Genomic DNA, 15,341 nt, shown 5'->3' on the forward strand with positions numbered 1-15,341 from the left:
CACCTGTGTTGAGTACGTTTCATCTGGCCAGCACGCCAGACCAGCTCGGATAGAAAAAGATAGAAAGGACGTAAAGGCTTTAATAGCTTTTTTTCGCAGTCCAGTCCGTGCGGCAACTGCACTCAATTGCGCAATATATCGAATGGTATGACAGCAACAAGGGATGTCAACGCGGATGCAGCAAAGGCTACAGGAAAAGATTTCTGAAGTCAATGGACGACACCGATGTCAACCGCTACATCTTCAAGCGCAAAAGCAAAGTGGTTACGATGGCCTATCAATGCAACATTTCCCAAGCTGACGTTGAAGACGTACAAATTGACGCAAGTCTTCTGTTCCAACGTCTTTGCAGCAGCGGCAACTACAGCCGGAGGGGATATGGAAGAAACTCTCAGATTCGAACTCTCCAGCTATCCTACTTCCCTTTTCAAATCGCCAAGCCTGCCGTAACAGCCAGATAACACAAGCTAGCGAAAGCTATTTGGAAATTAGCAAAGGCAGAACCTGTGAACGTCCTATCAAAAGAACTGGAAAAATACGTGATCGATGGTGGACGGCCGCTCCAGCATATTCCATGGAAAACAAGAAACACTTTCGAACAGATTTGTAATAGTTGCGTTTCATTCGCGATACAGAAGTTTTCAAATGCTTCCATCTTCTTTGATGGTTAAATTTCAGGTCCGTCTACCAAAGATGTTACCTAGGATAGACGAACGAAAGGTATCCAGTGTCTAACCGTCGATTTCACACTGAGTATGACGCTGAAAAGAAAGAAAGAGGACTTCTTGCGGAATCCCAACAATAAGCTGAACATTAGTCAAACAATTGGAAAGAAGCTTGTCCAAGCCGGCTTCACTGTCCTTCATGCAGAGAGAGATGCGGACGTTCTGATTGCATTGACAGGTGTTAATGCGGTCAAGAAAAGGGTAACTGCAGTAGTCGGAAACGACACTGATTTATTGATCCTTCTCCTCCATCACCTGCCTCCAGAAGCCAGGGATCTCTAATTCGAAACCAGTACCAAGTCAAGAGCGCTTTCAACTAAATACTTGCAGATTACTTTTATGAAAAGATCGCTTGAACAGGTTTGTCATTCTATTCTTGTTGACCATGCTTTTCTTGGTTGCGACACGACGTCCCGTTTGTTTGGGATAGGAAAGCAGGCTGTCCTGCCATTCCTGAAAAGCCATGAAGAATTTAGGAATAACTGTGAAGTATTCCTTAATCCGCGCTCTATGAAGGACGAAGACCAGCAAGCCGGTGAAAATATTCTGCCGTGTTTCTACAAGGCTAAGAAAGGGGAGGGTCTCAGAAAAGCTTGGTACAGGGTTTTTATTAATAAACTGAACAACTCAAAGACATCAACTTTCGTGAACCCAGAGGGACTTCCACCAACTCCATCGGCTGCGAAATTTTATTCTTATAGAGTCTTCTATCAGGTAATGGAATGGTGTAATACTGCGTCAGAACTCGATCCGAAAGACTGAGGCTGGCGATTACGTGACGGACGCGTGACTTCGATCATGACAGACATCGGACCTACTCCGCCTCATCTGCTAAATGTGATTCGCTGCAATTGCACGCGTTCTAACTGCGACAGTTCACGCTGTAGTTGCCAAAAAATGGATTGCCTTGCACACTTACTTGCAAAGACTGCCGAGGGATTGCATGTTTTAATAAAGATGTTTTTGTTGATAACGATGAAGAAGACGATGTTTAGTTCAAATCCTTGATCTTATTCTTTTTAGTTCAATCAAAACCGTAATTATCTTTAGCTGTGATTACCGAAGTTACCTGATTTGTTTAGTTTTTTACCTTTGGTTTTGTCTTATGTTTCTGTTATATAGTCGAAGTAACTCTGTCCGCGTACTCCGAAGGCCCGGTGCATTGTCTCCCCTACGGTGAAAACACTGCAGAAAAGAAATATACGAATCTTATACCATGTTTTTTGAAATCATCGAGTCAAAAAAACCTTGGGGGGGGGGGCAATATTTTGACCAGCCATATCGCACAACTCTCGAGGATACTATTTTTCCCCTCCCCCTTCCCCGCTAAAGGGGGAAATCGAACCAAGTCCAGCGATAAAACAATATAACTTTTTTTTCGAGTTCTCCGTGCAGAAAAAGAGCAGACAATTCGCGCAGAAAATTCGAGCGCACAATAAATTTGCCCCTGAATTTTTGCCAATTTCCCCCCTGTTTTTTACCCTGTTCCGCCAAGGGGATTTTTGGGGACTTTTGATAAGTTGTACAGAATTTTCTCTATAAGACGGTGTAAAAATCTTTTATATTGCAATTTTGTCTCAGAGTTTCGTAGGTTTACTGGACTAAAGGAATAAATACAGGGATAAATTTAGTCTTGAGACTAAAAGCACAAAACACAAATTTATTTAAAAAAAGAGACTACAGAAAGAAAGCTCAAAATTTTCAAAATAAACCTTAAACAACCTATAAGGTGAAAAGATTTATTTTAAGGTAAAACAAAATTACACAAAAAAGCAATTTTTGTAAGGTAAACATAATTTTTTAAGTTAAAAAAGAAATACAATTTTAAGGTAAAAAAGAGGGCGGGAGAAAATTCGCTTTTTTAACGTTTGTGAACGTGGTTTGTTACTGTTACCGACGACAAAAAGAGAGAAAATTCAAATCCACCTTACTGGCATTTAAATTTTCTTGGTGTCCCTTTGCGGTCCTTGTTATTGTGTGATAAAAAATCACATGGACAAATGATGCTGTAATAAACAAACTAAAAAAGGTCAGTCAAATATTTTCAGTGAAAAAAGGAAACCAAAAAAGTAACAGAATATAAAAAAAACTTTTTAACTTGAATAAGTCAGTCAACTAAGAATAATTGCATGGAAATAAACAGAGGATATAGATTTAAAATAGGGCAAAAGCAAATCAAAATAATATTAGATAGTAATCCTAGAAGTAAAAAGGAGCAGAAGAAACTCCTCATATACTCTTTCCATTCTGGAGTAAATTGGAGTCACTGCATGGACGTTTTAGCCTTTCTCCCCTAGGAAGCAACTCCTAGTTTGAGTGTGGTGGGGAGGGAATTTATCTTTGGTCTTTGATGGGTATCAAAACAGTCTAATCCTAGCTCTAGTATTTTTGACAGCTGATAGATCATTTTTACGAAAAACTTTTGCATTTGAATGCATTTGTATAATATATATATATATATATATATATATATATATATATATATATATATATATATATATATATATATATATATATATATATATATATATATGAATTTTGTATCAATTGAGATATTTTTACAGTAAAATGTTCAATTCAGATGAGGCTGTGGATTAAATCTTGTTTAATTGTTTGCTGATACTAAGAGATATTTTTATGAGCAAGGCGTTATGCTGCTTACTAAAAACTGACAAATTCGCTGAAAACTGACAGGGATACATAGAATTTTGTATACAATAGAGAGATATTCTTACAGTAAAATGTTCAATTCAGATGAGGCTGTAGATTAAATCTTGTTTAATTGTTTGCTGATTCTAAGAGATATTTTTATGAGCAAAGCGTTATGCTGCTTACTGAAAACTGACAAACTTGCTCCGCCCCTTGGTATTGAAAAATAGATCTTGTCCTCTCCCCCCACCTCCCCCTAAATTTTCATGAATTGACACTACTGACGATCAAGCAAACCTTGCAATAGACTGTAGGCTATGGATTATAAATATAGATTGACTTCTTTTCATTAAACAATTAATACATGTCCTGTAGTGACGCAGTGTGTTTGATCTCAGTTTGGTAAAACGGGACCCAGGGTCTAAACTCAGCTGTAATAATGCAGTACAAGGCTCAGAATTTGATTCCGGCTTGAAGATTATGCAAAAGCGTCTCCACATTAAACTGAACAACAACAAGAAGAAAAAGAATTAATACACTTTTAAGATACAGAACATGTGCACCTGGCTTTTTCTGGCTTTAAAATTAACAAATAAACGTTCAAATAGGGATAAGTCCATTTATTTGACAGTGAAAATAGATACAAAAGTCTGGATATTTCGACCACATATACACTATCGTTATCAGCAGATATACTAAACATTGTATTGTCCCCATTTCAACTTAATGTTGTTCTGCTTAGAAAGGCAGTGTGGTCTTGGCAAGGGCGGATCCAGGGCTTTTTTTCGTTGGGGGGGAAGGGTTTACTAATTTTTTACTCAGTTTTCGACTAATTTTACTGACTTTTACCTAGGTTTTACTAATTTTCGACTTATTTTCGACTCGGTCAAAAATTTTGGGGGGGGGGTCCAAACCGGGTACCCCCCCCCTGGATACGGCCTTGGGTCTTGGTAAGAATTAGCTAACTTAAGGTATTACGTTGAAAATAGGCTGTAAGATTATTAATGATCACAAATAAAAGCATAAATATATCAACTAAATCTTGTAGTTCAAAATATGTTGAGATTAAATTAAGAAGTTTAAAAATAAATGGTTTTGATTTAATCGCAAGATGAAGATGGGTCCTCCAGTTGTTGGAACAGGTTTATTTGGGATCAGAAAATCAGGTAAAAGAAGCTGTTTTAGACTCTTGTGTTTTTTTTTATTAGTTTTTAAACATTAAACTAATTAATTAATAAACAGTAAAGCATTCTAAAAGAGGTAGTTTTAGGGTACATGTTAATTAAACGAAACACACTCAAGAATTAGACTTAGGTTAGATCTCAGAAAACCGGTTTCATAGCTAATAAGACAAGTGACGGGTAGTTTTTAGATTTAAAATAAAAGATCCGTTGGAATTAGCTAGGATTAAGATAGATAATTTTTGTCGTAAGTCTAAAATATTTTCTTTGTGCACAACCATTTCCCCTTTTTTTCTAGAATTAGATAATTTTCGGTACTTTGTTGTTGTTTTTTACGTATTTTTTTCAGTTTTTAGTAAGCATATAATAAATCAATCCTTCTTTTCATGTGTTGAAGTTTTTTTTGGCAATTTCATTTATGTATTTTATATACTACTTGATTTTGAAATAAATAAATACTACAAAAATCAGTGGCCTAAATAAGCCGAACTGTATGTCTAGCCCAAAACGTCTCATAATGTGGTCATTCATATATCAAAATGTGTAACCCTGAAACTGAATTGTAAAAATACAAACATTAACAAAATTGACATTAACACAAAAATGCACAGAATTTGACGTGTATCTGAATAGGGTTCAGAATGCTATTTTCTGCTGCAAAACCAAGAATTTCAGCCCGAAAAGCGCCGAAATGCTAACGAGCGGAAATTTCAATAAGTATTGAAAGGGTTTTTATATTGCCTCCCAGTTTTGGAAGCTAAACAGGTGCGCGGTTAGACACTTGTCCCTGAACATGCATGCAGTCCATAAAAAAATAGTTATGCAATAAAAATGACAGTTATGCAGCATTGCATAGTTGCACAGCAGCTCTTAGGGGAGATCTCTTCTCTCTGCCTCTTGCAGCTGGACCACGCGTTTTCTGCCTCACCTGGCATTCAAGACCGATGTTGCGTGGGAATTTGTTTAACCGTGAGTTCCCCAGACTCAAGGTGGTTGAACTCGCAGAGTTACACTGTAGTCCCCCACCCAAGCCAAAGGATGTGCTACATCAAGACTCGGACCCTCGCCCGAAGGACATAGGATTACAAGTCCAGCATGGCATCTACTTAGCTAGGGTGGCCCCCAAGGGAGCGGGCCCAGGGGATCCTATTAGGGCAGATTTCATCGGATTGCTTTTTCTTTCTTTTTTTGGGGGACGGGGGTGGGGTGGGTCCTAAGGCCTCAGGAAAATTTTAGACCCACATTTTCAAACTTTGAGTGAGAGGTGCTTCAGATAAATTAAGTGGTATTCATATTATTATGAGTTTAATCTCGTCTCCTTTAATTTAGAAGAAAATAGGTACTGCTGAATTGAGGATTGAGCGTGCAGTATGATTGCAGCCAAGGGAATGGAAACTCTTTGTATTGCGGAAGCGATAGTTTATATTGAAAACGATCCTTTTATTTCGAAAAGATAATTCAATAAATAAGCCCTTTTTTCAGCATTGTCCTGTAAAAGTTGAAATTAATATAAAGAACTGTGGCTGTGAGGTGTTAGTCTCCTTATATTTAGGATAACCCAGATACGGAATTAAAAAAAAGAGAAAGGAAGTTTTTAAAGACAAGTTCTTTAAACGAAATAAAGAGCGATATTTCAACTTAAAGTCAATGGAATTTATCTCATATATAAGGGGGCTACCCCGCCCCTCAACCTCTGCCATTTACGCTATTGTGTCTGTACTTAGGGGTTTCTTTCACTAATACGTCAAGAACAGATACTCGAAGACTGGGGCAGTGAAATGGGATAAAATGTATTTTTCACACAGCCCTAAAGAGTGGAATGGCTTATTGATGTGCAAGGGCTTCAAAAAACCAAATGTTTGCTTCAAGTGTCTAGACAAGCAATTGGTAAGTTAAACACTTTCAACTACCAAGTGGCTATATTTGCAGCATTCACAAATGGTCTCAGTTTAGCTGTAATAAAACTTAGGCGTAAAGAGCGGGGGTTTGAGGGAGGAGGGGGGTGCAACTTTCCTCGTATAAAAGATATTTTTAGTGTTAAGTTTTGTTACCGCCTTTTAGTCTAATTAGAAAAAAACTATTCAGTTTTTTTTTTATCTTGATAAAAGGGTTATCTAGTTATCTTGACTCAAGATGCAAATTAAATCACCCATCCTTTAGCAGTCTTGATTTCATTGATTTCATTAGGTTGATTTCATTCTTTGATGGCATAAAAAATACTTGCCAGGAAAAGATTTTAGTTAAATATATGTAATTTACTTTTTTGTACCAACCGCCCCCAAATTCTGATAATGTTACTTCTGTTTTTCAGTCTAAAATAGTTTAACTAAATATTTCATTACTCTTTCGGTTAATTTGCCTCTCTTGAAAGACAAAAGGTATGTTTGGAATTGATCACGCGACTCCAAGGCGTGAGTTGATTTCATAGGTTTAAAATTTCATATAGAAGAACCAATCAAGAGGAATTTAGTTTTTTTTTTCTTTTTCGTTGTCATAAAATTTCTTTCGGAGAATTTTAAAACCAAATAGGTTTTTAAAAGGCGGAGTTTTTAGTTTTTCAGTAAATGAGAAATAATTACGGAAATGTATCACAGACGTAAATCAATTAAATGAAAGCACAATTTTTACCACGTAGCAATAATATAGGAAAGTAATCTCTCTTCTTTTCTTTGCTGAAAGTCTGTTGCAAAGCTGATAAATAAATAAAAATTATGTTTTCACAGCCACCCATAGACTGGACAAAACTGATTTGTCAATTTTCAGTCGGTAATTTATGGGCAAGTCTTTTCGTTTTGGCTATCCCTCTTGAAGACTATGAAGAACGATTTGTAACAACCCTTGACTGGTTTGCGCCCCTTGTTTGTGCCTTAGGTAAGTGCTTAATGATCGTTATAATTTTTTTTCACTGCTTTTTGAGCACAATAACCCTTGGTTCACACAGCTGCGTTTTTTTTTGTGTTTTTACTCAAGATTTTCCCGTACAACAGATGCAGTGCAAAGGTGGAATTTTCCACACATGATTGTTTCAGTTGATCTCTTAAAACGCAAACGGCAAAATAAAAAATTGTTTAGAATGCTGTTTGTTTTTTGCTTCTTTTCGCCCTAATTATATAAATATTTCTCTATATGAGGTTTAGTAACAAATAAAACGTTAAAAGTTGCAAAATTAACCTCAAGACGTCTATAAAATTGGATACAAATTTATTCTTGAAGTGTCTCATGTGTGTGTTTAATATTCATAAAATGTTAATAAATAGTTAATATAAATTATTAATGTGTTCTGAGTCTAGGGCAAAGAGTATGGATAACTTATAAGAGTAGAAACTGGCGGTAGTGTCGACAAAAATCACCAATGCCATCTAGCATTTGGCGTTTTTGAAATTCTGTCCATATAATAGTAAGACAAGTTTAGTTTTATTAGTGTAGTTGTGTATTTTACACAACTACGAAAGCGATATCAATGCAGTAATAAATGCCTGATCTCAGTTTCGGAAAAAGCAAAACAATTAACCTTGAAAAAATGCGAAGAAACCGTAAATACTAGATGGCATTGGTGATTTTGGTCGACACGTGCCATTTTCCACATTTGCAAGTTACCCATACTTTTTAGCTCAGTGAACCCACACTTATTTTCTGAAAGGTCAGTAAAAAGTTCTAAATCTATTCGTTTATCAAAATTCTAAAAGAAATCTGTGTTTTGTTCTTACACAAAGGTCATATTTTATACTAATCATTTTTGTATTATTTATGCCTTATAATCCTCTATAATCCTCTGTTTTGCTTTCTGCCTGTACATGGTTTTGTGATGCAAGTTTTATAGGGATAGGTAAATAATGAATATAAATGCAAAAATGTTTCGGCTCAAAAACATTTTTGTTAAGTAGCTCAAATTTGTATACAAGAGAATTATTAATTTTTCCTATTCTTTTTATTGCCTCAAAATTTGACATCGTAGCAAGGTGCAATTGCCAGTGGTACTAATTTGACCAATTCACGAAAATGTAGCTGCCATAGGACAGGGATTTTTTTCATGAAGATACGAAAAAGTTCTTTCAGGATCTAGGGTGGGGACAGCGTACCGGCTGAAGTTCCTCAACAGGCAGTGCAACCCTGCGCGGGAGTCGTTTTTTTCTGGATTGAGGGGGAAAAGGTTTTGTGGATTGGGGGGATCAGAGATTTTCTTCCGAAATCTTTGCAGAGTTTATCTCTTCTTTTTTTCAGAGTTTACATTTTAAACTTTGTCAGCAGGTCTTCATGCGACATTTCTGCCTGCTTTGATACTATCATTAGAGCCCTTTCGATCCTGTCGCTTTGCTGCATTTTCCAGAATTGGGCGAATAAAAGATATAAATATTCGGAGGAGGTTATCTGGAGGGGCGTCATGTTTCGACATAAGCTTGAGCATCAGCAGCCCTGCATTCCCCTTTTTTACTAGACTAGATGTGTTTGCTTCCCATTTTAAATCACTGGTAATAATAACTCCCAAGAGTTTAATATTCCTTACTTTAAGAGAATCAGAGATAGTTGGCAGACAATTTGGTTCAGAAGAATTTGAAAATTGTTAAAATTGAAGATTTACTGTCATTTACTTTCATATTTGAACTGGATACTTTAGTCTTCAAGTTTTCAATTTAAATTTGAGCTTTTTAATGAATGTTTACAATCATTAGCGATATAATTGATCATAACTAGAAAAATAATAGGACCCAGAATGGTACCTTGAGGTACACCACAAAAAACTGGCTCAGATTCAGAAAAAGACTTCTTATGTTTTTAAGTATGAAGCCTACTTTTATAGAAACTCTGAATGGTTTTCGCAATAGTACAGCATTCACCCTAACATCAACTAAAGGCTTAGAAATTGAAATATGATGATAAGTCAAATCGTAACTTTTTGTAAAATCAATTTTTATCAAGTTTAGCTTTTTGCCATGCTCATCAACATGCTTAAAAACAAAATGTAAAAGACTGACTAGATAATGGGATGTTGATGTATTTTTTCTGTTACCGTACTGATGAGGATCAAAGAGGGTTCAACTTCAGCTTTTAGCCAATTTGCTACAAAACTTTCGTATATTTTGCTGAACAAGGGGGTCAAAGTGATCGAAATTAAGTTCAGTATCTTTTTTAGGGTTTGGACTAACATACCCCGTTTTGCATATTTGTGGGTAAACTGAAGAAGTTGAAATGCAATTAAAATTTTGTGCTAGTGGCTTAGTCAATTTGTCAGGAAATGCTTTTGTCAGTTCAATCGGAATATCTATGGGAGTTGTACTAATTCGTTTAAGTTTCTTTATTTTACTAAAAACTTGATCCTCGGAAATAGTAGGTAAAGGTACGCCATCACCCTTTGATACTCTTGGTTCGTTTTATTTACATCAAGACGCGGCAAAGACTGGATTATTCTGGCCAAATGACCATTTAACTGGTTACCAACTGTTTCATCGTTAGAATCTGAATAAAAATCTACACCACTAGGGGATTTTCCACAAATTTGTTTTATTTCCTTATACCGCATGCTAGGCTTTGATTCAAAAAGATTATCATTTTTTTGTGGTAATACTCAGTCGCAGCTTTTCTTGTCATTTTACGTACTTTGTTGCGGAGCATATTAGCATTTCCTTTCCCTTCTTTTCTTAGTGGAATTTTATACTGAATCAAATTTTTAATTTCTTGGGTTATGTAAGGACGATCTGTGTTGCACCGCTTGAACGTTTTCTCAGGAAAGCATTCTTCATATTTGTTTCTTAATTTATCTTCCAAAAATTTAGCTTTTTCATCAGAGGACTTGCTACCTCATCCCAGGGCTCGGATGTAATCCAATTTCGAAATTCTAAGAGACCCCTGTCCGAAACAGGTCGGTAGGAAACTTTCTCAATGATATATTTTACTTTATACGAAGGCAGCGGAGTCCACTTTATCATGTAGTGGTAGCTACCACCAAGGGGAGGTAGGTCTTGTAGTTCATTATAATATTCTGACAAATTTGTGCAAATTACGTCGAGTTTAGTATTACCTTTAGTAGTTGGAAACTTTACTATTTGCTTGAGTCCTTGACTTCTGAGGAAACTTTCAATTCTTAGATCGTATTTATCACCAGTAACGCAAATTCCAACATTTGGGTGCTATAGAAGTGATAAAATCAATACACAAAGCTAACTTTTCAGTCAAGACCTTTTTTTAGAAAGATGCTATACTAGGTGAACAATAAAAACACTCCAATAACAATACCAGTTACAGATCTCGGAAGCTTTTTTGGTCGAATCATAATCCAAATCGTTTCATCATCGTCATCGATATGGGGAATCTGCAGAAGCTACGGCGCCAACTGCTCACGCATGAAACACGCTACGCCGCCACCTTTCTTACCTAACGGATGATTCTGATGTCTTAGTTTGATGAATTGTTTGTAACCTTGTATTGTAAGATGTTCAGGACTTTGTTTATTGTACTTCTGTAACTGTAATAATATCAGCTCCGGTTACATGAACATAACACTCAAGTTCCCCCATTTTATCAACGCCGAAACTTTCCGCATTTAAAGTAAAAAAAGAAGGAAAATGAAAATTTGATTGAGGGACTTCTTTTTCAACAACTTTACGTTTGCTTACTTTTGTCTGTTTTGGGAAAATCTGTTTAGGCGGGAGAGAGACTTCAGGTCCATCTAATTCAATAACTAGGCTATCTGATTCATCATGAAGGGCTGCAAAACGGTTATGAGACGGAAACGTTGACCAAGGAGCAGAAAAATATATTAGCGTTCGTCTCACTATTTGAAGTTTTAGAAACTCTGCATGGAGCTATTACCTGTGGATCGTTAGTGCCATCATTTCATTTTGAACAGAAGGTTTAAATAAATCATTGACATTAACACATCATAAAAATAAACCAATGGAATCAAAACACATGTTTTAACACAGGAGTATAGGACTTTCTTTCTTTTTGATACTAATATACGGTTAAACGTTTGAAATTATTTCAATTTTATTGTCTTGATATTTTGACTAAAATATATTAATTAAGAAGATTTGATTATTTTATTTTTTTACTATAATTTTATTGTATTGAATAAGCAGAAAGAGAAAGCACCCTTTTAAGTTATTGCTTAATTTACATAATTTCAACTAATAATTAACTTGATTTAATTGAGCTAATGATTTAACTTGAATTTAACTAATTTACTCAATTAATACTTACTTCATTTTTTGTGGTTTGTTTTAATCAAGATTAGTTAAATTAGTATGTCTGAGCAGAAGCAATGAGTGTGGTAATTAGTAGTAAAAGTGTAGTAGTAGTAGTAGAAGCGTTAGAAGACAAAAGTTTATTTTGTTGACAATATACATGTTTAACAGTATGTTAATCTATGTGTATGTCATTTTCCAGGGATATACACTGTTGGTAACATCGGGCTTCAAGAAAGCGGGCTAATGTTCCCAGTCGTTGGAGCATACATTCCAGCCATTTTGACAGGAGCACCTACTACTTCCTTGACGCTTGTTTCCTTCTTTTCTTGCTTGGGTCAAATTTTGTTTTCACGACGCTGGAGAAAAGAAAAGGTATCCGGATTTTCTTTGAAGTAAGAGCTTTTTTTTATATATATATTGAAATGACATCACTACTGTGGCCCAGACAGACTTCGTGTTCAAAACTAAATTAGTTTTGACAACGAAATCGTGTCTTGGGTATGACTCACTTGTCCAATCCTTATGCCCTTTTTTATTGAAAACTCTATAAAAGCAAATTTGAATGTTGTTAATTTTACTGTGAAGATGCTTTTTGCTTAACAGTATTTTGGTAGTCAGTAGTCTTATTTTTTTTTATACATGTATCCGTGTTTAATGTAGTTGTATCGGTTTGCAAAATTGTCCTTTTTGTGCTGTTGCACTTTACTTTGAGTCAGACATGATGGGCTAATAAAAAGTGGAAAGGCAAAGAATCATCTGTTGAATCATACCTTAACCTCCCCCCTCTTAAAACCGTTTAGCAGGCGGTCAGCCTACTCCTGAAGAAAAATCAAAACAAAATCAAAGATTACTTTTTTTTTAACAGATATTTTATTTTGGTACTTTTAAAATGAATTTAGAATAGGCGGATTCTTCAGAATTCTTTCAAGTAAACTTTTAGTGCCTGAACAATGGTAAGGAAGACTTGTCAAAAATTCACCTAATTACCTTACAAAATAAAAACTTTGTATTCTTATGATTCTCTGTGATGTAGTTGTAAGCAAGAAGTTTTTTTTGCTGCTTTGAAATTCCGCTCATTTCGACTAAACAATTTTCGCTGAGCTTACGAGCATTGTTTACTGTAGATGATGATGTAAGTGAAACAGAATATATCCGGGGGATTTTTGAAATATTTTTGTTAAGTTCTGAAATCGTAGTATATTTTCTGAAATTAGAAAATATGCTATTACATGTTTCTTTCTGGATTGGAAGGAAAAATAGGGAGCTGCTTTCTATCGCAGCTATTTACTTGCTATCTGCTTCCTGTGTGTATGTCCAGTAAGAAAGTTTTAGGTGGTGCAAAATATGTATTACACATCTTAACTTAGCTTTAAATTGCTAAAACGAACGAAATAATATCATTTTTCTAACTTCTAAATTAAATCAGAGCGAATTTAAATGTAAATGTCAGGTCTTTTTGGAAGTTATCAACCACTCAATTCGAGCTTAATTTTATCCAATGGAAACCTGAAACATAATGTAATGTTTTAATTGGAAAATGAACGAAAATAATGACTGTAAATAAATATTGCGTTGTTTTAGGGAAAAACAACGAAATTTTAGGCAATTTTTTGGAATTTTAGGGAAAAATTCCTTTGTACAACAGTTCAAATTTGTCCCCCTTTTTCTTAGAAAAGTATAAGCACAAAGGCTTGGATAAAAAATGCTGGGAAATCAGGCATCCGAAAACTGAGGCACAAATACTATGCCTCAGAATATGGCTGCTACACAACAAAATACGGTCATTATTTAAACATATCAGTTTAATCAAATGTGCCTCAGAAATGGGTGGGAAAGTCAATGGGGAAATTGAACCCCAAGATTTTGTAAAATACCTGTATCGAAAACAACCAAATTTGCCCCCCCCCCCTCAGTTTGTAAAAAACATCCTTATGAATCTTCATAAAAAAGAAATGGAGACAAATCCAAAAATTAAATCATGTTCCAATGTTATACTATTAGAAATATGTAATAATATATTACAAGCAAATTTAAACCCTAACTGATTAAAACTTGGTAATTGTAGGGAATGTCCCTAAAATCTTAATTAATGAAAGAATCGTTTTCAGTAAAGCGCCAATGACGCAGTAGGTTTTAGGCTTCTGTAGTGAGGCGATACCCACCTTCTTGTTTGTGGTTCTTTCTATTCGATTCAAACTTGATTTGCATATTCAATTTAAGTTTCACTTGTTTTAAGATTTATTTATTCATTTTCATTAATATATATTGTATGTTTGTTCGCATTGATTGTTATTTAATTTCTGTTCGTTTTAAATTTCATTTATACTTTAATAGCAAAATATTTGTTTTCGTTTTAAGCTTGATTTTCATATTCAATCTAAGCATTACTCGCTTTAAGATCTATTTATTCATTTACATTATTACTAGTTGTATGTTTTTGTTATCATTATTTATCCTATTTTTGTTTGTTTCGCGTTTAATTTGTTCTTTAATATTAATTCCTGGTCGTTTAGAGTTGGAACTTTAACAGTTATCTGCATCAGATGAGATTTATTTTAAAAATGCCCTTAGTTTTCTTCGATAAACCTATTTTTTGGAAAGTTTTTTTTTTAATTAATTTTTGTTCATGTTTTATTTCATAAAATTTCAAGTTTTTATGGCATGGAGGGGGGGGGGTGCTTACTGTCCGATTATTCTTGACTTTAAAAAATGTATCTAGAATTTTCAGTTTAAATCGAATGAGGCTTTTTTTCAAAGTCTATAAGATTACCTCTTTGATAAAAACCTTATATATGAACAATACACAGCTTGCTTAACATGTGAACAGCGATTGACAACAATGAATGGATTGAAAAAATAGCTCCAATAGGGGGGTTTAGACCATTTCACTTGCTGACACAAAGGGATCACGACTGTTTGGAATTGACCTTAATAGGATTTTGTGTGCCAGAGCAATTTTGTATCTATCTCAGAGTATGTGTTTTAACCTTACAATTGGATAATTATAATAGATTTCCTATGTGTTCTTCCCATACAAAACCCCTTCCCATAAGTTATAAACCCCCTTTAATAAGTTATGCCCCAGGGCATAAGTAACAACGCCTGCCCCCGGGCCCTGGTGGGCTGTTTCGACACAGGAGTTTTTTGTTATCAGAACTTTGAACTATTTTAACAAAATGTCTATCTCAAAATTTTATCTGATGCATTTAGGGCGTGGAGGAGGGGGGGGGGGGCTAGTCACCCACCGATCTCTTTTGTCTCTTAAAAAGTGAACAAAAAATTTCAATTTTCAGTCAAATGAGACCTCTCCAAAGTTTTTACAAACATCCCTTCCATAAGAAATCATGGGAAGGTTTCCGAAAATCCTTAAATTACAGCCCTTTCCCTAGGAGCTGTGGGAGAGTTGTATTCCTTCAAGAGATAATTTCCAGACTTTAAAACTACATTTAATAACCCGGCTGTTTCAATGTATGAGTTTAATGTGTTTGGGGGAAAGGTAGGTATGTGACGGGGGTTAGGTGGCATCCAATCACTTTCGACTATTAAAGAGGATACTAGCCAATCGAATGAGCCTGTTTTGAAGTTTCTACGACAACGCCTTC

General features: G+C 35.2%; 1 protein-coding gene across 2 annotated transcripts in view; it reads left to right on the forward strand.

Annotated features, from left to right (window-relative positions):
- The window catches only part of LOC148946448 (dnaJ homolog subfamily C member 22-like), a 53,076-nt gene that overhangs the window by 24,501 nt on the left and 13,234 nt on the right, over positions 1-15,341 (forward strand). For both annotated transcript variants that reach the window (XM_089098009.1, XM_089098010.1), the window contains exons 3-4: positions 7,279-7,426; positions 11,939-12,131. In XM_089098009.1, the coding sequence (XP_088954135.1) occupies positions 7,279-7,426; positions 11,939-12,131 (341 nt within the window). The remainder of the gene's footprint in view (positions 1-7,278; positions 7,427-11,938; positions 12,132-15,341) is intronic.

This window comes from Artemia sp. Qi Xiang Cuo, chromosome 12, assembly GCF_049724085.1.
Source record: "Artemia sp. Qi Xiang Cuo chromosome 12, ASM4972408v1, whole genome shotgun sequence".
Lineage (NCBI taxonomy): Eukaryota > Metazoa > Arthropoda > Branchiopoda > Anostraca > Artemiidae > Artemia > Artemia sp. Qi Xiang Cuo.